The 20386-nt window shown below is 52.2% G+C and overlaps 7 protein-coding genes across 7 annotated transcripts; 5 read left to right on the top strand and 2 right to left on the bottom strand.

The window, feature by feature from the left end:
• Positions 1 to 2284: 2284 nt before the first annotated feature.
• V2A60_003227 (uncharacterized protein) lies at positions 2285 to 6371 on the top strand (the record flags this gene model as incomplete). The annotated part of the gene is made up of 5 exons (XM_083254566.1): positions 2285 to 2686; positions 2744 to 2976; positions 3065 to 3713; positions 3790 to 3944; positions 6245 to 6371. 5 exons carry the CDS (start codon positions 2285 to 2287, stop codon positions 6369 to 6371), a joined length of 1566 nt encoding a protein of 521 aa, XP_083110692.1.
• Positions 6372 to 6581: 210 nt separating this feature from the next.
• Positions 6582 to 6869, bottom strand: V2A60_003226 (uncharacterized protein; the record flags this gene model as incomplete). Its single annotated transcript, XM_083254565.1, has 1 exon — positions 6582 to 6869. One exon carries the CDS (start codon positions 6867 to 6869, stop codon positions 6582 to 6584), a length of 288 nt encoding a protein of 95 aa, XP_083110691.1.
• A 470-nt stretch (positions 6870 to 7339) lies between these two features.
• On the top strand, positions 7340 to 8525 carry V2A60_003225 (uncharacterized protein; the record flags this gene model as incomplete). The annotated part of the gene is made up of 4 exons (XM_083254564.1): positions 7340 to 7879; positions 7935 to 8109; positions 8202 to 8315; positions 8383 to 8525. The coding sequence occupies 4 exons, from the start codon at positions 7340 to 7342 to the stop codon at positions 8523 to 8525; spliced, it is 972 nt and encodes a 323-aa protein (XP_083110690.1).
• A 922-nt stretch (positions 8526 to 9447) lies between these two features.
• Positions 9448 to 11042, top strand: V2A60_003224 (uncharacterized protein; the record flags this gene model as incomplete). Its single annotated transcript, XM_083254563.1, has 6 exons — positions 9448 to 9453; positions 9614 to 9679; positions 9735 to 9921; positions 10338 to 10486; positions 10595 to 10647; positions 10715 to 11042. The coding sequence occupies 6 exons, from the start codon at positions 9448 to 9450 to the stop codon at positions 11040 to 11042; spliced, it is 789 nt and encodes a 262-aa protein (XP_083110689.1).
• Positions 11043 to 11752: 710 nt separating this feature from the next.
• On the bottom strand, positions 11753 to 12139 carry V2A60_003223 (uncharacterized protein; the record flags this gene model as incomplete). Its single annotated transcript, XM_083254562.1, has 2 exons — positions 11753 to 11909; positions 11964 to 12139. 2 exons carry the CDS (start codon positions 12137 to 12139, stop codon positions 11753 to 11755), a joined length of 333 nt encoding a protein of 110 aa, XP_083110688.1.
• A 74-nt stretch (positions 12140 to 12213) lies between these two features.
• On the top strand, positions 12214 to 12500 carry V2A60_003222 (uncharacterized protein; the record flags this gene model as incomplete). The annotated part of the gene is made up of 2 exons (XM_083254561.1): positions 12214 to 12376; positions 12454 to 12500. The coding sequence occupies 2 exons, from the start codon at positions 12214 to 12216 to the stop codon at positions 12498 to 12500; spliced, it is 210 nt and encodes a 69-aa protein (XP_083110687.1).
• A 2989-nt stretch (positions 12501 to 15489) lies between these two features.
• V2A60_003221 (transcription factor domain-containing protein) lies at positions 15490 to 17887 on the top strand (the record flags this gene model as incomplete). The annotated part of the gene is made up of 7 exons (XM_083254560.1): positions 15490 to 15536; positions 15660 to 16044; positions 16106 to 16187; positions 16254 to 16730; positions 16794 to 17109; positions 17208 to 17527; positions 17586 to 17887. The coding sequence occupies 7 exons, from the start codon at positions 15490 to 15492 to the stop codon at positions 17885 to 17887; spliced, it is 1929 nt and encodes a 642-aa protein (XP_083110686.1).
• Positions 17888 to 20386: the final 2499 nt, after the last annotated feature.

Below are 20386 nucleotides of genomic sequence, written 5' to 3'. Positions count from 1 at the left end.
GCCTGATCATGCCGGCAGCGCGCTCGAACTCTGTACCACCGCCACCTGACAGCCGGACAAACTGCCCGTGGGGCTGGAATAACAAGATTTTCGCTTCACTGCAGAATTTCGACTCATTCCTGCAATTATTACTCCACTTTGGTATTGTCGCCTTACATTATTCGAAATAAATAGCTCAAGTTTCCTAGGCAAGTTGAAGGGATCTGCTTACTATTCTAGTACTGAACTAGGAACTAGTGTCTACCGGAATGATCTCGAATCGCGTTATCAACTATTTTAAACTTCTTTGCGTCATCGCCGTGATGCTTCTATGGGGCGTTTCGCTGGCAAATGGTACAGTCAAAGCCTTATTGCTAGCAGTTTGGCATGGGGAGCTCAGTCATGGCATCCCGCTTAGGAAGTCCTACCTAGGACTCTCCTTACTGGATCTGCCAATTTCTTTGTTGGTTGCATTCTTCTTCTATGGGACAAATAGCCATGACGAAGGATACCAGCTATTCTTAGTCGATGCATATTCTACTCTTCAGTCAGCCTTTCTCTGGCTGTACGTCGAGGCTGCTCGTCCGGGCGACAAGCCGTATTGGATATCGAGCTCAGTCTCCGCCGTATTCACGCGAATAGGCCAATGACCTGATAATAGATCATCAAGACCAGTCGCATTCGGTTTGTTGTGGCAATGCTTGGGGGCAGCGATTTCGCTGCCACTGTACTACATGATGCATTTGCAGTGGGCTAGATCCGGGGACATCAGCCGAGTGCGCAGCTCTGCTGAGGCATCGGCAATTCCGTGGAGTTATTGCCTGGGTGCCTTGATGCCAGCAACAATAGCGATGGGTACAACCTGGCTCGGCTCGCAAAGCCGGGACAGTGATACTCATCAGCTCCTCCTCGGTCTCTTTCAGCTAGACCCCGTTTGGGTCTCGGTGCTGCAGGCCGGCGTACCAATGCTCATGGCAGTTATTTGGCCCGATTCTGACGCAAAATTCGGTGGGAAGAGGAGAAAATATTCCGGTAATGCTTACTTCTGGGTCCGTTCGTCGTACCTACTCGCTGCTACAGCGTCTGGGCTCGGACACCTTTACGTGATGATCCGTGTTATCACGAGCGCGGACAAAGACTCGGTAGGATTTGTGCGCATGTACGTACCATTCCCATTCAGAGGCCCTGCAGGTGTTGGTGGGGATGTTTTTGTTTACGGGCCGTGGCTATTTCTGCAGTATGACTTTATTGTGATATCTCTATCCAGCTTGTCTTGGGTGTATTTTCTCCTTACTACACCTAGGCCCAGAAACGCTAGAGGCGTCTCGGCCCGCATACTTATTGTCTGCCTGTTTCTTGGATCTATTATTTTTGGGCCGGGAGCGACGGTGTCTGTAGCACTGTGGTATCGGGAAAGCATACTGGTTGGAGGTGGTCATGCGTGAGGGGTGACAGCAACCGTACGTATTCGTCCTCTACAGGCACTCTACGCTCCTGTAATATTGATGCACAGGATGTGATTGAAGTCACTGCTGCACATTTAAAGTATGCTTTTTCAATTATTACCAATCTTCCGGCATTTTTCTGCTGCGGAAAGAGCCTTGGGTGCGCATTTGTACTCGCTTGTTACTATGTAAGACCCGCCGCGACGTCGGGTACGGCCACCGTCAATCAGGGATCCTGTATCCAGTGGCATCATGCATGCGGCCAATCTCGGCAAACTGCTCCGATATTAGGAAGAAGAGCACCGCAATGTTACCCTGTCCATCTCCTGTTGCCAGTTCCGATGTCGTTGCTGCAAAACTAAGGAGGGGTAGTCCTCGCAAGCCGCTTAAGAGCACCAGCACCGACTGAATGTCAATGAATAAATCCTCCTAATATTTTCTACCGCGCTACAGTGCTGATTACATATTTGATTTCTAGACCGTGGCAAATTCTTATCTACTGTCGCTTTCGACCAAGCATCGATGGACGAAACAGTTCAAAGCATAGACGTCGCGATTATCGGCGCAGGTGAGCAAAAGTACACTCTGAGAGAATCAGGGACAGGATTGAAAGCTAATGACAAGGGGAAGGCTGGTATGGTCTTGTAGCGGCAAGAACGTACCTACGCCTGCGACCTGAAGTTCGTTTGCTCATCATCGACTCAAACGAGACTGTCGGGGGGGTTTGGAGCAAGAAAAGGCTTTATCCGAATTTAGTGGCCCAGGTGAACTTGGGGGTCAGTAATTCTACTTAAGATCTTCCTTCCGACCTTTGATGATTCTAACGCATCATTAAGTTGTTCAACTACTCTGATACCCCAATGGCTCCCTACGGAGGCGACAAAAAGGATCCCAGAGTGACGGGAGAAATGCTCCACAGCTACTTACATACTTACGCGGAGACACACGATCTCCTCCGGCGCATTGCGTTCAATACTTTCGTCATTGACGCTACGAAGACATCAACGGGATGGCGTCTCCGTTTCAAAGATTCCAAGGACACTGTTGAGACCAACAAGCTCATGGTTGCATCCGGCGTTACTTCGATACCATCCATGCCAGATCTACGGCAAACTGGGGATCGAATTCCTCTGATACACTCGCGCGACCTTGGCGAATCGTTTCTCGAACTTCAAAACGAGACGGTACAGACAGTAACTGTAGTAGGAGCTGGCAAGTCAGCGAATGACGCTGTGTACTTGCTACTGAAAATGGGAAAGAAGGTAAACTGGCTGATTCGTGAAGAAGGAACAGGGCCACTCGCTATTATACCTTTCAAGATCTTAGGCCTGGTGAACTCTATCTCCTTCGCCTCCACGAGACTCACGAGCTTTCTCAGCCCCTCAATTCTCAACTGCGAGGGTACCTTATCTTGGATGTTTCATAGGACATCTCTTGGACGCTGGTGCGTCGGACGGTTGTGGGAGTTTCTGGACTTCGTGAGCCAGAAGCACGCTGGCTACAGTTCCAGCGACCACATCCAAAGGCTCAAGCCAGGAATCGAACGACAAGCGTACGTCCCAAACGTTCCCGTAGATGAAGTAGCCGTATTTGGCATTGATTCGCCATTTAATTTCTCGAGGTGCTGACTGGTACATTAGTATATTCTGGTCGCATTCGGGCCTGGGCGTTGTTACATCGCCCGATTTCTGGAAAACTCTTCACAAAGGCAGGATCTCAATCATTCGAGATGAGGTCATTGAAGTCAAAGACAAGAGTATGCTCCTTAAGTCTGGACAAGCTGTGGCGACGGACTATATAGTGATGTGTACCGGATGGGGTGATCACTTTAGCATGTTCAGTCAACATGACAAGTCCAAGATCGGCCTTCCGCACTCACGATCAGTGACCGATGAAAGCGGCATAGACTGGGACATATATGATGCTACGGCTAACGATGAAGTCGACAAAAAGCTGCCATTTCTCGCAAAACCGCCTGCACTGGCATTTGAGGTGCCGCTTTCTTCAGAGTACCAATGCAAGTGGCGCCTCTACCGGCGCGTAGTACCAATCGGTCTAGATGCGCTCACTACCAGGTCGCTTGCTATTCTTGGGCAAATCCACACAGTCCAAACGCCCCTTGTCGCAGAAATTCAGTCGCTTTGGGCGATTCTCTACCTCGAAGGAGAGATTGCCCTGCCTAGTCCCGAAGAGATGGCAAAAGAGGTCTCACTCTGGAACGCTTGGACTAGAAAACGCTATCTTGGCCAAGGTCAAAAGATTCCATACTCATTATACGACTTTCTGCCTGTGAGTCTCTATCCCAGTTGGTCTCAAATTTTCGTTCTGGCGTACCACTTGGACCGCTGACATTAAGGATGAGTAGTACATTGATGTGCTCTTCAAAGACATGAAGTTGCAAAGTCGTCGAAAGTCCAACCCACTGTCGGACTTTTTCACCCCATATTCCCCTGCAGATTTCGCTGGTTTCGTGGATGAGTACCTCGCTCGACGACCAGAAACTAGCCGGAGCGCCGCAACGTAAATGTCCATGACACACAGTGGCGCATGAGCATCATGCAGTTGTTCGCTAGGCGAAAACATGGATAGTTTAAATAAGAGATGTGAAGTGGCCATGACATTGTTTAGACCTGTCCTGGCTTCTCGTTTCAATCATCCTTTCTTTGCCTTAGCTACTCGGGTACTCCTTACTTGGTCATCAATGCACCGAACTCACCGTATATGCAGTATACGAAACCGAACCAAACGTCTCCCATGCAAGTTTCTCTCTTTTCCAAGACCTTCCTATCCGGGCATGGCCCCGATGGACTACTCATTACTATATTGACCAAATTACGCGGACCTCGGAGAGGCCCCTGTTGCGGTCAGTAAATTCCTGATCTTATCTCGAATATAGCCCGTCTAAATCGCACCTACATCAACTGTACAGGATATAAGGTAAAAATGCCCACTCACAGGTATGTACGACCATAGCCGAGTGAAAAATCTGGATCCCGTCTGATCTCCGATCGATAACCACTTGAGCGCCAGATTAGTAGTTGGGTCGGCTGACGACCAGCGAACACCGGGTGTTGTACATTTTTTGCTATTGTTTTTTTTGTCTATCACTGAAGCATCTTCTTTTGCTGTTGAATGTGTTTGTAAATACGTCGCATTTGGGATGTTGGACCCAACCTTGGTGTCATAATCCGCACCAGTTGATCTGGGATCGCACGATATAGCTAAAGTTGTCAATTTTCCATTGAGAAACTGTACCACCCCAAAGATCACTCCTGTCTAGGCTGCTATGGAGATATTTTGACCATCGTCGTTATGCTGAGTCTAGTTTAGAATTACCAAAGTCGCCTTCCTCTGCTGAAAAGGGTAAAAAATATATCGTGATATACGTCAAAGAACGTATTCGTTTGTGCCTTGAGCTTTTTCACGTCCCGCTCCAGATCAGCTAATGGCCTATACCACGCACGGTCGCCTTATAGAGGAGCATAGACGCCTATAAGAGTTACAGACTCTAATATCTATATATTGTCTTATCTCTTTAATGCGTGTCATCAGAATTTAAAGCAGCTCTATCGACCCGCGGCTCAGACCTGGAAGAGTAGTGACCTCGGCGGCAGCATCGCGATTGAGTCCGTCGCTGCGTTGTGCAACCATCTCGTTCGGACTATTGCTGCGGGTAGCGGACCGATGTCTGGTATCGGTAAACCGAGCCGGGCCGCACTGAACGGCTGCTTTCGCAATCATCGGACCGAGCAGCGCACAAGGATCTGGAAGGGTTTCAGCTCTCACGCATCATCACTCGTATTCAAGCCTGGCATTCGGCCATGACCAAATTACTTGGCGAATGGGCTCTGCCTACCCTCCCAGATAAGGCTTTGGCTCAGTTTGTGAGTATAATTTCACGAGACGCACCAAAATTAGAATATATCTCTGCAGATGGATTCCTCTACGGGGTAGGGGAGTGGAAAAGTTCCGCTCCTAAGGAGGCGAATGGTCCATTCCGGGGAATGGCATCCGGACTGAGCTTGGCAGTGGTAGTGGTTGCCGCTGGTATTTGGTATTTATTCATCATTGCTGAATTTCAATGAAGTAGTACGAAATGGAGTGAGCCATCTGCAAGTCTCACGGGGAATGTGCGTCCCAACTACTTCGGCACCATGAGGCTTTTTTTGCTGATACTAGCTACACCTCCAAACATAGTCTAACACAGCACATCAGAGCTTCCCATAGCATCTGTTGCTCGAAAAGCACGTCTTATGAAAGCGCAGATGCACATACACGCTGGTCGTGACCCTGTAAAAGAGTACTGGACTCGGGAACCTGTCCAGATTATGTGCCCGAGTGATGCATGAGTGAATTTCTGGGGCGTTGCGAGATGCAGACGAGCAAATAGATATACATGGGAGAAGTACAGGTCAAGAGCCCCAGATAACCCATAATACCTGTAAGCGATTACCATCATGGCTCAGTCCCTTTCTGGATTCGCTACCCTCCAGCCCGCGAACATCACGAAGGTCGATATTGGCGATCTCAATGACATAGGTTTCCCTCTTTGCTCTGTAACTTCTTGCCATGGGCAACTCTGACTGGCACCATTGAATCCGTGTCTGGATTCGAGCCCGCTTTCAAGGCAAGAGTGAATTTTGGAGCCGACTGGCTCTCCTTCGACGCCGACGGCGCCCACGCTCGGATCAATCTTCGAGGCATCGCCAAGTAGATTACCAGTTGAGCGAGAAGAATTGTTAACCCCCGCAGTTCGGCTGGGCATGCAAATACATCCAACGTCGCATACTGACTGCTGACTGCTGACTGCTGCAAAACAGAGCTGAGCAGGGCCGTTCAATCGACTTTCGCTACCAGGGGCTTATCCGTCTAGCCCCAGAGGTTCAGAAAATTTTCAACATGGAGCTTGACGCCGTCACCGTGCCCTTCGGGTTTGCCAGTGAGTAAAGCCCATAGTCTCGGCTGGCCAAAGCATGAAGATTACTCTGACCACCGCCCGCCTCTTCCAGCCGGGCAGCACCGGATTCTGGTTGCATATCCATCTCCGAAGGCGTTGGAGAACAGCACGTTTGTCAGCACCGGGCAAATCCTTGTCGGCGAGAATGGATTGGGGGTGGGGACCAGGCGGTCGCTGGTTATCGCCGCCGCCGTTATGGACTAGAAGACAAGGCCGCCGTGCTTAAGTCCGTCGTCGCGGCGGAGGTTGTGGAGTTTCCAAGCCGGATCCTCCGTTGTTCCTTCACTGTTGTCCCATCCATAGACGTCAACGTTGACATATTTCCTTGTCAGCTGAAAGCATGCTTCGGACTCGGGCTCGGGCTCAGGTTCAGGCTGTCGTGTCCCCCAAAGCTGAAGATGCTTGTATACTTTTGAGACCTGGTGACTCTTTGTGTTTTTCAACACCGCGGGCCGTAGATCGGAGAAGTAAGGATCCCAGTCGCACATGGCTGTTATTGGCTTGGCGCAGCTCCATGACAGTCAGTTCAAAGTTGACAGCACCATGCTCAGTGAGACATTGCAGATCAATGCAGGCCCCCTAACCACGACAAGAATTCCGGCCGCACAGGAACCGCGTGAGATGTTGCGGCACACGGTTGACAGGCATATAGGCCATGCGTTTTTACGGCCCGTTTGTACTTACGCCATGCCCCATAGATTAGCGATCAGGCTAACATATAATAGCGGGTTTGTCAACTGCTCTTCCCGGGGTCGGGGGTTAAATCCGGGTTCCATCATCAGATGAACTTGCACCTGGCTGAACAATAAAGACCGCAACCAAGACAAGCACTTTATCACGGGACCGTGCTGGCGGACAAGCTTGTTGAATTCTTCTTGAATATTGCCTGAGCCTACTGCTCCTCTTTCCATTGACAACCTCACACTCCCAAAGAGTCAAGACGACGGAAAAGCAAAACATGTCAAAAACGTACGACGCCACTGCAACGGCCAGTGGCCTCACCAGCGATTTAGCTGAACACATCAAGGGAAAGGTGGTGCTTACCACGGGCGTCTCTCCCAAGGGACTCGGCGCCACGTTCGTCCAGGCTATCGCACAGGGTCAACCTGCTTTGCTGATTCTAGCTGCGCGCAACCCGGCCAAGCTCGAGCAAACGGCCAAGGACATCGAAGCGGCCAGCCCTGGCGTCAAAACCAAGAGCCTCGAGCTTGCGCTCGACCGGTCTGATTCTGTCAAAAAGGCGGCCAAGACGATCTTGTCCTGGGACGACGTACCCGCCATCGATGTGCTCGTCAACAATGCTGGCATCATGGCCGTCGAGTACCAGCTGTCCCCCGACGGCGTCGAGAGCCAGTTTGCGACCAACCACCTCGGCCCCTTCCTCTTCACCAATTTGATCATGAACAAGATTCTAGCCTCAAGCTTGCCACGCATTGTCAACGTTAGCAGCGATGGCCACCGTCTCAGCCACATTCGCTGGGATGACTACAACTTTGATGTAAGGGCACCTTGGCCAGCGCATATCAATCCACTTACTAATGTTATCCTATCAGAACGGCAAAACATACAACAAGTGGGTTGCTTACGGACAATCCAAAACTGCCAACATGCTTTTCTCCATCGCTCTGGCATCGAAACTCGGGAGCCGTGGCCTGCAATCATACAGCCTCCACCCAGGTGTAATCAACACTAATCTCGGCAACCATGTTGAGGAGTTTGACAGTCTACGTAAGCTCATCCCGCCCTGTGTTGCTCCCACACGACCCCAAGAGCGAAAGTAAGGAAACAATGTCCAGCATATCGCTAACAATGTATTGCAGGGGACGCCGACCGAGCCCTAGGAAACAAGGAGGGTTGGGCCGACTTCAAGTGGAAGACGGCCGACCAGGGCGCCGCGACCCACGTATATGCCGCCTTCGCCCCAAACTTAAATGGTTCGTCTTTCTAGACAATGAAGAAATTACAACAAGTTTGATTCAATGCTCTGACACAAGATTGCAGATCACAACGGCGGCTATCTCGAAAACTCACGCATTGCCGATCCTTGCGTAGAAACAGTCAAGCCATGGGCCACTAGTTCTATCGAGGCTGAAAGATTGTGGAAGTTGACTGAGAAGCTTGTTGGACAAGAATTCCAATACTAAGTTGTGCGCAGTATTGTCATGGTTTTTTTTTGGGACATCACTTGAGTAATGAGAGTCAATAGTGAACATTTGACTAGCAAGACAAAATGCACGTGGGCAAAGCTGGTTCTAGCCAAAACTCCATTCCCAAAAAGTACTATATCCTTGGCCCAACTGATGATGAGGTAAGTGCTTCCAGGTCCCAAAACTACGGAAGATAAAAGCGTTACCGGAAGTATCACGGTCCAGCTTAGACGTGTTGAGGCTGCTTCTGCTGCACAGTAGAGAGGCTGAAGAGGGAAATATAGGTCATTGTAAGATATCCAAGCACTTGATCCCATAACATAAAGCTCCCCGTGCCATCACCAACTGTCTCAACAGTGATCACTGCTAGTGGCGGCAAGAGTATCGCCGAGAGACTGAGGTTCAACAGGTACTCCGGTTTGAACGGGGCGGGGAAAAGCTTAGTCGACAGAGCAACGCCAACAACAGCGGCGTGCGAAAAGAATCCAACGACGAAGACTACAGTATAGGCCAAACTAAAGGCGACTACGTGACTGTGCTGCTCCCTGGCAGCAATGGTAGCATTCTTGTCCGTGGTGCCTGACTTCCGCCGGCGCGACGAGACGCGGCCCAACATGGAGGGGGAAACAAGCCGCGGGCAGCACGAAGTCCGACGAGGAGGACGAGCGAGGGTATCGGGAATACGTTCCACAAAACGAGCGCCACTTGCGTTTGATTGTAAGACAGGACTTCTGGGGATGGGAGCCCCACGAGAAGTGCGCTACCGAGATACCTGACGCAGAGGGCAAACAACACGAAGAATGGTCCGTGCGAGGACAGTCAAGAGGCTCTCTGGAGACGGGACGTCGCGGGTCCGTTGCCAGGATCATCATCAGAGCCTGAGAGATGCCAGAGCGCCCAGGCAGGTGCAGCGCAGCCGATGCCCGTCAGCTGCAAACATCATCAGCCATGCCGTCGAGCTGTGAGGGTGCCCGTGTAAGTCACACAAGAATGGAGGGAGGCGGCGGGCGCGGATGAGTCGAGAGGGGGGGGGGGACAAACATGAGGTAGCCGGAACCAATCCGCGTTGCGATGGCCATTCTCAGGTCAAAGAGGAGCAGGATAGGGAGCAGCTGCCCCAGAAAGTAGATCGCAATCGCCGAGGAGGCTGGGTGGGAACCGTCCGCGACTTCCCAGAAGAAGACAACAAGCAGCCGGAGCAGGTAGTCCACCGGAGCCCACGTCGGTGAAGGACTCTCGGAGAGGGATGTCGGTGCCCGGGAGCCGGTAGGGGTCCCGTCCGCGCATGACGGCGGACAGGATGCTGGCAAGCGTGCCGTCGACGACGCTGCGGCCCCAGAGCCGGACGGTCCCCAGCAGACCCAAGAGGCAAAGGAGAGCACGGGTGGTGTTGGTATGGGTCATTGCTTCTGCTGGGCCGAGTTCTTTTTTTTTTTTTTCTGCTCCCTCAAAAAGGCTGAAAGAGGGAGTTGAGTCCTAGATATTGAGGTGTCGGAGTAAGCATTCGAGGGCGAGACGGACTCCCCCTCATTGATGGAACTGGAAGGTGGCCGGCTTAGCTATGGAGAGGGTCCCTGTGGGATGAGGTCAGAGAGAAATAAGAAGAAACTCGCCCGAGCAGCCTGCGGGCTCGTATACCTTCCAGTCTGGGCCAAGCCACCCGGGCAGCTTGACCAAGATAGTCTTCGTTGCATGGGCTTGCGAGTACCACCTTGACAGCCACATGCCATGCTATGACCACTTTTCGGACGTATAGTGTAGAAAATCATGTCTTTGGAAGGTGACGCCCAGGACCGACACACTGGTTAGTCTTATTGCTGACCCTCGACACGGCCAACTACACCGTCAGCCTCGTCGCGGCGGGCACGTTTTACGAGATTGCGAGCAGCAACACGACGCAGGCTCCCGGGTACAACTGGGCGGCCGCGAACCCGACCAACGTGGGGACCCTGGGCTCCGTGATGGCCGTGCAGATCCAGAAGGGAACCCATCGCTGTGAGCGCTGACCGAGCTCCCGCAGAGGAAACTTGCCTCAACACATGCTGACGTCACTGGGCGATTTATAGGGATACGATGAACGCAGAATTGGTTATACGCAGGTCATGACGTTTGGCGGCGGGTGAGTCTTGTGGCACACACAGGGTGCTCATGACCAGGTACGCATCATGCTAATCGCCATTCATCAGCTCCGCTGCCAACTACGGCGGCTACTCGAGAGCGAATGCGAGTGCTCACGACCGTTGGGCCGAGATGGTCAAGGATGACCTTTGGTCTTGGGAGAATGGGTACTCCTTTTATAAGAAGAGCTGCAAGTTCCACCCTACCGACTACATCAAAATTGATCACAGGTTCAACCTCAGTTACAACGGGGCAGCATTAATGTTGCTGGCGGCCCTCTGCACGTGTCGTTTTGGCAACTACGTCGGCGAGTCCATGATGGGCATTGGCAAGGCCATGGCGCAAAAGGGCCTGAAGCACATGCCCGGATTCAACAACGGTAAGCTCATCGGTTAAGACGCCCATCATCTCCAACGTGGACCCCAGGACGGCACGCGGAGCTCGTCGGAGACGTCGCTCCTGCAAGCCGGAACCAGGAGCGCAAGGCTCAGGATTTATCCCAACACGATAGAGAAGCGTATCCTATTTGATCGCAACAAAAGAGCCACTGGTGTCGTGGTGCAAAGCAATTCTAGGATGCAGGATTCACAATGAACCCTTTGAGCCCGGAAGGAAGTTATTGTGGCGGCTGGCGTGGTACGTACTGCCTGTTATTGTATGTTTAATCAAAAAGAGGCGAAAAGGGGGATGATACCCGTAGCTCTAACGCTAGGATGCAACAGTGGTTTTCACTCCAGCTTCTCATAGTGTCTGGAGTTGGCTCTGCTGGGACACTCACTCAGCATGGCATCAAGGTTGTCGCCGACGTCCCTGGCGTGGGTCAAAACCAATGGGTACACAACTCGCGTGAGATGATGCAAATGCACAAGGCTTGCAGGATACTAACGCAGAGAGCAGGGTCAAGCATTCCAGTCGCATATATTCCAGGTCAATGTGAAGACAAACTCTGAACTGGTTGCGCAAACCCGAAAGTGCTCGCCAAGGCCACTAGTGACTATCTGACGAGGCAATCTGAAATCTTGTCGTCGATTGGCGTATGCCAAGCAGTCGGTGAGTCTCTGACCCGCCTTTTCAAGCCGGACACCTGCTTCCTTGCATCTGGAAGCCTAGGCGCGGGCAAAGACGGGCCGGAAAACGGTGAGGCTAACCGACGGGTGAAAGGATACGAAAAGTTTACGCCGGGCCTCCGTCGCAGCATATTGAGGCAGGGCGACGCGGAAGCTTCTGGACAGCTTCCCAACCGACTGGCCAGATATAAACTTTCTGGGACTGGAGAGCTCGGCAGTGCCGGCGGGTATCGGGCCCGACGACAACTACCTGCTGCTGGGGTCGACGCTGTACTCGACAGCAGCGCGGGGCAACATGACGATCCGGAGCGGCGACATGTTTGACGCCCCCGTCATAAATCCCAGCTGGTTAGGCGACGGGCGGGACGCGGAGATGGCGTTGGCGGCGTTCTTGCGTATCCGAGAGATTGCACTGAACAGCACCATTTGTCGAGGAGGCTTGGCAGCCTGGACCCGACGTGCGGACGCGGGTGCAGATCAAGGCGTGGCTCAGGGACAACATGAGTCTGTCGTACCACGCGGGCTGCACCAACAGGATGGGCGCCGACGATTGCGCGACGGCCGTGCTTGACACGCGGGGGAGGGTGCGTGGCGTCCGGGGGTTGCGGGTTGGCGATGCGAGTGCGTTTGCGTTGTTGCCGCCTGGATACATGTCGATGACATGTACGTGCCTACAGCTTTTCTCCTTTTTTCTTTGGTCCTCCTCTTTCTGTCACCTTGAGCTGACATTTGATGCACAGACATGTTTGCGGAGAAGATTGCCGATGCCATCCTGAACAATTCGTAGACAGGAGAGAGTAGCCCGTCTGGCGGTTGATGTTGGCTTGGGAATGAACGGTAAGGCGTAGGGTTTGGCAATGTGGCGTTGGCCAAGCCTCGATAGCGAATGCAGCGAGAGAAGCTGATTGAAAAAAAAAGTTAACATCAGCTAATATCTACTTATGTCCATGTGGTTCTCCGCTGCAGGTACATCAAGGATCATGGTTGATGGTGGTGGGCTGTACTGGGTAAGCTGGGGAGTTGCGGGAGTTGCGGGAGCTGGGTAGGTACCTGCACGTAGTACTAAGTACTTTCCTGCTGGCTGACGCACCAAGGCCCCAGGGTAAGCTTGGCAGTACTTGATTGGAGGGGTTTTCTTACGCCGTTGGATGCTTTACCTTAAGTAGGGAGGTAGGGAGACGAGGAGGCAAGGAGGTACGCAGATTTTGATGCATAACTTAGTAGGTACTTACCCTGTTGCCTGTGTGGGACAAACGATGATACATGTTGGGCGGGGGAAAGGGAGGGAGATAAAGAAAACAAAATTAAGGATCAGAAACAAAAAGGAATAAAACATGAGCTAGGAAGTGAAGTAGACAGGCAAAGGGTCTCCATTCGTCTTACTGTACTCCGTACAGATTACTTGGCGACGAGTGAGGATCGTTGTAGCAGGGTGTTATGGTGATGTGATGATGTGTGTGTGTGTGTGGTGGGGCTTTTGGATCATGGACGGATAGACTGTGGTGGATGCTGGTGAGATGGAGATGTTGAGCGGGCTGCTAAGGTACTCGGTACAGAGTACTGGGTTCCTACAAGTCAACCTACTAGTAGGAACAGATTACTTACTTAGCTGCTTAGGTACCTAGTAGATTAGGTGAGCAGTAAGTAGGTACTTGGGTATGAGGCACGAAAGACTTGTACACGTCGGCAATATTGCGTCGAGAGAAAGAAAGAAGAAGAAAAGAATTATGCAAACAGGGATCACGGAGTCACGCTTGCATGCTTTATTTGCTTCGAGAACCCGGTGTGGTGTTGGCCAGGATGTGAGAAATAAAGGTTAGCGTCGGTATTCTCGAGGAGGCATTATTAAGATAAAAGTAATAATAAGCCACGTATCCATACTTTGTAAGTACTAATAATGCCAACTACCTAGATCATAACGGGCAGAGGAGGGGAACAGGGGAGGAGGGAGGGCCTGCCTGTTGCCTGCCATGATCCATCCAGTGGCACCGACAGGCGAGGCCCCACGGTGTGGCACTGACTGGCAGATTGGCAGACAAGCCGGCTCATCAGGGCACCAGGGTTGACGAGAATGGGGTGAGAGGCGTTGAATCTGTTTTCTTTTCGAATTCTGCTGGTGCAAAAAGACAAATTTCCATTCTTGTTCTAACTTTGGTACCAAAGCTCCATGACGATGAGATTTTGACTTTGCCTTTGATTTCTTTTTTTCTTCCTCTCAAATTTAGGGTTTTGTTGAATTTCTTTTCTTTTTCTTTCCTTTTTCTGGCAACTGCGGCACCTGCAGCGGCACCAAGCAGCGGCACGTACCACTGACCAGCACCAAGCAAGCGAGATGACCCCATACCTACTGGCAAGTCACAGGTACTTATTCGCTGGCCTGCGTTGAGAGATCGGCGGGCAACAGCAAATCGTCGCCCGCTTGCCTGCGCCTGCACCTGCACCTGCACCTGCACCTACGCCGCCCGCCCGCCCACCCTGCCCTGTGCGCTGCCCATCGCCGCATTGCCGCCCATCAATCTCGTGTTGCCCAGCAAGCCGGGTTTGGAGGCGCTCTTTGATTGCCCCTTGTGGTATTCCTCATCTACCGAGTCAAAGGGGAGGAGGGTTGGTTGATTTCATTCGATTCTCGTCTGTTTTTGCTCTCTTTCTAATGTCTTGCTCCTTTTTTTGGAATCACCCCCTCCCCTCTTGACCATTGCATCTGCATTTGCCGTCCCTCATTCTCCAGCTAAAAATCACTATATTGCCGCCACCGAGACGCCCCACTACCGAGACCCTCGTTCCAAAGTCTCTCTCGAGTGCCTCTCGCTCGCCATTCGTTCTTGTCGCTCGTCCATCACAACTAATATCCTACACATCGTACCATCGTCCCCATCACCCACCAGCTCAGCCAGCTCAACCAGCAAGCATTTTTGCTCCTGCCACAAGGAGAGTCACGGCCGAGTTGCAACGACGACCACCCAGACAAGAACGTCGAAGCCAACATCGAGCAATAGAGGCGAGGCATCCAACACAATTCTCAACGATTTGAGACAAACAGCCCCCCCTCCGTTGTCGACGCCTCTCGGGCCGCTTATCATCGTCCTAGTTGTCTTATTAGCTCGGCCGATCCAGACGCCAGCCAAAACCTCATTGACCTTTTTTTTTTCTTTGGCCTTTTCTTTGCCCTCTCAACCATCGTCCAACCATCGTCCAACCAGCCATCCATCGCTCTCCATCGCTCTCCATCGTCTCCATCCATCCACCCACAATCTTCCTCTTCTTCGTCTCCTCCTCCTCGCCCATCGTTCGGCGGGGCGACTTACCATTATTCTCTCCTTGGCGCCGGCCCCTCCCTGATCCTCATAAGTCAAAATCCCCAACACCATCGTCGCTCGCGTCGCCTTCTCCCCAAACAACCCTCCCGCTCCCGCGCCTGCTTGTCGCTCCCTCCCCCGCGCGCAGCTCCCTCGCCCTCTCGCCTCCCGACTCTTCACCTTCGACGGGCCAGCAACGCGATAATCTGGCTTTGGCTGTTGAGCCCGTCGCCGCACACAATGTCAAGCGCCAAAGCCACCAAGAAGAGCGCCTTTTCCTGCGAGCCCTGTCGCCGCCGCAAGGTCAGTCAGCCTGTTTGCCCTGATTCGATGCCCCTCTCCCGCTTCTACCAACAACCCGGGTCAACCTCCGAATCCACCGCCCGCTGCGCCCGCCCCCAAAAAATCGCCGCCTAGCTGACCGAGGCTTTTCTTTTTTTTTTTCTCGCGCAACAGGTAAAATGTGGTGGTGAGCAGCCCATGTGCCAGCGATGCGCCTCGCGCAACGACGAATGCGTCTACAAGCTGTAAGTGCACCCGGTCTTACCCTGCCCCGTCTACCGGTGACGCCCCCCGTCCGCCCACCGTCCGCCCACCGTCCGCCCACTACACAGACAGATTGCTGACACCAAATACCACCACCCCGCTAGCAACCCCACGCTGTCGTATACCCAACGCCTCGAGAAGCGTATCAAAGAACTCGAAGATCAGCTTGCCTCCGCATCTCGTTCGCCCCCTTCCATCACCGCATCCGCGCATTCGAGCCCTTCCACTTCCACTTCCGGCCTGCAGGATGGCCGCTCGCCTCCCAAATCCCACCCCGACGAGCAGTCCTTTACCCGTAGCTTCAGCGGCCTCAAGGTCGATGACAAAGGCCGCATTACCTATGTCAACGGCACCTGCGCCAACGACCGACCTGCAAACCCCAACGCGACCGGCGTCTACGCCTCCGCCGAGCTCGACCAGTCAATACGAGAAAGGCTAGTTGCCAACGCCATGCAGCAGCGCGCACTCGAAACCTTCTCAGGAACCCCCGTACGTGGCACCCCGTTGTGTGCCCTGCCTGTCGTGCCCTTGCTAATGCTGCCGTTTTCAGGAGCCCTTTCAATATTTACTCAACGTTCATTGGTGCTGGATTCAACCACTCTTCATGTTCATTTATAGACCAGCGTTTACTCGTCCGTCCATCTTCCCTCCCTTATATCATGTCGCGCAATTTGAATGCTAATCACCCTGTAATGTAGGTGATATGCAGAATATGGGTCAATACTACTCGCATATGCTCCTCAACGCACTCATGTCGCATTCCGTGAACTGGGGCAGAAACGATCCGACTACACGCCGCTTACTAGACGATCACTATGGTGGTGGAGACATCTTCGGCAAGCACGCCCGCAGCATGCTTTTCGAAGATATGAAGCGCGGCGCTTGTACCATCCCAATGGTGCAAACTCTCCTGCTCCTCAGCGCCGAGGAATGCGCCTTTGGCAACACAGTCCAAGCGTGGACGTATAGCGGTCTCGCTTTTCGTTTGATGGACCAAATGGGGGTATGCTTTGATGGCCAGCGGTATCCAGGCTGCGTTCCGCTCAACGAGGAAGATATTGAAATTCGTCGCCGAATATTCTGGAGCAGCTTTTACTGGGACAAGATGCTGAGTCTGTATATGGGTCGCATGCCGACCCTCCATCTCACCCCTGCCTCACCACCACTGGTAATGTGTACGTCCCTTGGAGCAGTACCCAATTCTTGTCCTACTCGCAGGCACTAACACGGTCGTGCAGACGATGATTCGGCCGAGAACGAACTTTGGGAGCCCTTTGGCATGCCACCCGATGGCAGAACATGGAACTATCCAGCTTCCACTGCGCACTCTGCCACCTGTTTCATCGCCATGATCCGGCTGTCGCTCATCTTCAACGAAATTCTGCTTCACATGTACGACCCCGTTATCCCCAACACGGAGAGCGAAATGGTCGAGTGCGTGGCGACCCAGGGCCCGGCGCTGGACAAGTGGTGGGATGATTTCCCTCCAAATCTCAGAATGGACGCCGCCAACCTCCCAGCCATCGGGCCCCCAACGCACCTCTTCACTTCCAAGTAAGTCACGGCCTGACGTCAAGCACGAGATTGTGCAAGTCAAAAACCATGGAGCAAGACAGAAAGAAAGAAGAGAATTATGCTGACATTTAGCAAAGCTGCATTTTTCACACATACAAGATTCTTTTGTACAGGCCGATGCTCACGCGCCACTACGACACGAGTATTGACGGTCAGCTGCCGTGGAACACGTACCTCATCAACTGCGTAACATCAGCAACTGCCACCATTGCCATTTTCGACCTCTTTGCCAGGACTTACAGCATAAAATACTGTGCTTTGTCGATATCCTATAGCATGTACATTGCTGCATCAGTCTTCTTGCTGCAAGTCCAGGCTATGCCTACCGACTTTCAAGCCATCAGACGTCTGGACTATTGCCTTCATATGCTGCACAGAGTCATGGTGTTCAATCCAAGTGCGTGGTGGTAGACCACATACTTGAAAGTGCAGTGTGCTAACAGTTGCTTGTGTAGTCATCGGTCGCTCCACGGATTTCATCTTGAAGGAGCTTGTTGCCATTGGCATCTCGTTTGACAGGAGAGCTGGCTGCCTCGTAGAAACCGCATCGCGTCGTCCGCTTGCCCCCCAAAACACACAGCTTTATCAACGACCGCTCGAGTCGACGACGGAGCTGGCTGCGCAGTCGTCCAGTCACGCGTTGTTCTACTCGACGATCGGGGAGGATTTCGGAACGGGGGCCGTCCATCCAGACGTATGCCACGCGATGATCGGTCTCGAGCCTGTCACTGTTCGATTCTGCACGCTGGACGACTGAGCATGGTTCGACGTGCTAGATGATGAAATCGCAATCAATAGGTAGGTCCGGTAACCTTGCGACGGCGTAGTAGCCTCAGTCCCCGCGCCTCGAAGCCCAGGCGTGCATTTTGGCGGTTTGAAACGCTCTCGGGCAGTCAAACGGGCAGAAATAAGATGCTCCAAACACGAAAATGCCAATTGAGCCCTCTACCATTTGGACGAGGGAGGTCCTGTTTATAATGCCCGAACGAGCAGAGTGGGCTCCCCCGGCCCGCGGATAAAGGTGGGCTCCAAAATAGGCCGAAAACAGGGCAGGCGGGGACCCTAGCTCGGCCAACATCCGAAACCGTGGATGCACAACCACGTCCCCATCCTGCATCGACACGGAAGTTGCCCGCTCGTGTATGGAAATAAAAATAAATTGATGGGGTTTACGACGGCAAGGCTGTCTCGAAAAGACGTCCAGTTGACGCCAAAGCACGACTTTGTCACCGTTGAGGTGACACTGCATGCCCTCGTCGGAGACTATCAGACAGCATCCGTACATCTGATAGATAGAGCGGAAACTAAGCATCGACACGGTGGCGCGCAAGCCAGCCAGCCCAGCACGACCACTGGCATTTTGGAATGTCGCACAAGATGTTGCGGCCGTCTTTTGCCTCTTCTCGGCCGATACAAAAGTCCGTACACCTGAAGCCACGCAGCCTGATCAGCCGCTTTTCCCACACCCCTCATCCCTCGGCACCTCTCTGTGACCGGATATGAGGCACCTGCTTTTACAGCGATGATTCTACAATACATGAAAAACCCAAGCGACTCGGCGAAAATCCGCTGTGATATGGCATGCTTTTGGCTGAAAGTCTTTACATCTTTTTTCTTCTTCGCCCGCAACATGTTTGAAGGCGGGGAGTTGGGTAAGAGGCAAGATATTGGCATTTTATAGATGTCTTTCAGACGAATCACGGATCAAACACTACAGTGAATACACATTAGCGTTGCCTTTTCCTTTTTCAACAAGAAGAATACTTGGAGATATGAGTACCAGAAACAGTCGCATTACGGTGATGCTTGTACACTTTGACCAATCTCCAACAGTCTTGGCACAATGTCACACACGCTCCTCGTACCATGTCGCCAGGCTGTGGAGTTGGCGGGATAACCCTTCCAAGCAATGCAGGGGGGTATGACATGGAGACGATCTACTCAGTATTATTAATCCACGCCTGTTTTATTCCTATGTATGCCTGTGAATCTACTACGGAGTACACGTCGATCCTATTTGAGCTATTCCGAAGCGCCCGTCGCCAAGTGTCGGACAGATACAAGCAGCCCTCCCCACCTGTGCAGTGAACCGGACCGGGAAAACGACCGCCGCTGGGGAGCACAGAGGACAGGACACCGTCTACTTACCTCAAGGCAGCACGATAATTTTCGAAGGTATGCCGTCTCTCCACGTCTGTGTCATTCTTCTCTCCCTGGAAGTCTTGGACGTAATAAGTATCAGATTCCCCCCACCCCCCACCTCTCGCCTCCGTCGGACAGCCAAAGCATCGCATTGACCTTTCCGGTGCACAGCAATGACTTTGTAGCAGCATTACATCGGGGTAGGCAACTGAGCAACGGCACCCGACCGAGCCGCAAGCAAAGCCAAGAAAAAAGAAAGAAAGAAAAAGTCAAAACAAACAAACAAACAAACAAACAAAGAAGAGAAATAAAGAAAAGAAAATAAAGAAATGGCCTCGGAATCGCAAATCGTACGAGTCAGCCCGTATATAAATGGCCGATGCTGGAAACCAGAGGCTGGCAAAGCCCAAAGCTACTACCTACACCAGCTTCTTGGGCAGGGGCAAAGAAAACCGAACGTAATACGCTCTGGTAATTAAAAAAAACAGGAAATTGAGTTTTGATTTATTTTATTTTATTCGAATACGGGTAGATGACCGCTCTAACAAATCAGCAAAATGCTAGTTTCGATGCCACAGCTTAGCAAAAGTCGCTGGCGACCTTGGCAAAAGCGCCGGAGGGTAAACGTGCCGCAGCAGCGCCGCTCCAGCCGAGATGCATCGACGGCACAATACCCCGTAGACTTGCTCGCAGCATCTCGCCTGTTGTAGGAGATCCTTTTTTTTCTTCGTTTTTTCTTTTTTACTTGTTCCGCATATGAATCGGGGGAGCGTGGTAGTTGACTGGTCAGGATTATTCGTCAAGGCAGCGGAGCACAAGAGAGAGAGAAACCAAGGCCTCGTGGAGAAAGATCATGGAACATGATGTGATCTGTCAACTGTGTATTCGAGAAAATTGGATACCTGTCCTCAATAAGAATATATACCTTCTGAGACTTACTCTACGGGCTTGCTGCCCTGATTCATACGCACGTTATTCCAACCGTCAACGACAGATCAGCGCTACTCCTGGTAACCACCTGAGCGGCATCTGGCAATGACAGAACCTGGAACGGGAACGGCCAGAAACCCCTGCACCAATCCAGGGTCTTATTTGGCTTGAGAAAGAAAAGTCG

Source organism: Cordyceps javanica, chromosome 2 (genome assembly GCF_051103115.1).
Source record: "Cordyceps javanica chromosome 2, complete sequence".
In the NCBI taxonomy this organism is placed as follows: domain Eukaryota; kingdom Fungi; phylum Ascomycota; class Sordariomycetes; order Hypocreales; family Cordycipitaceae; genus Cordyceps; species Cordyceps javanica.
The sequence above is the reverse complement of the archived record's forward strand: the minus strand, read 5'-3'. Positions and strand labels throughout refer to the sequence as shown.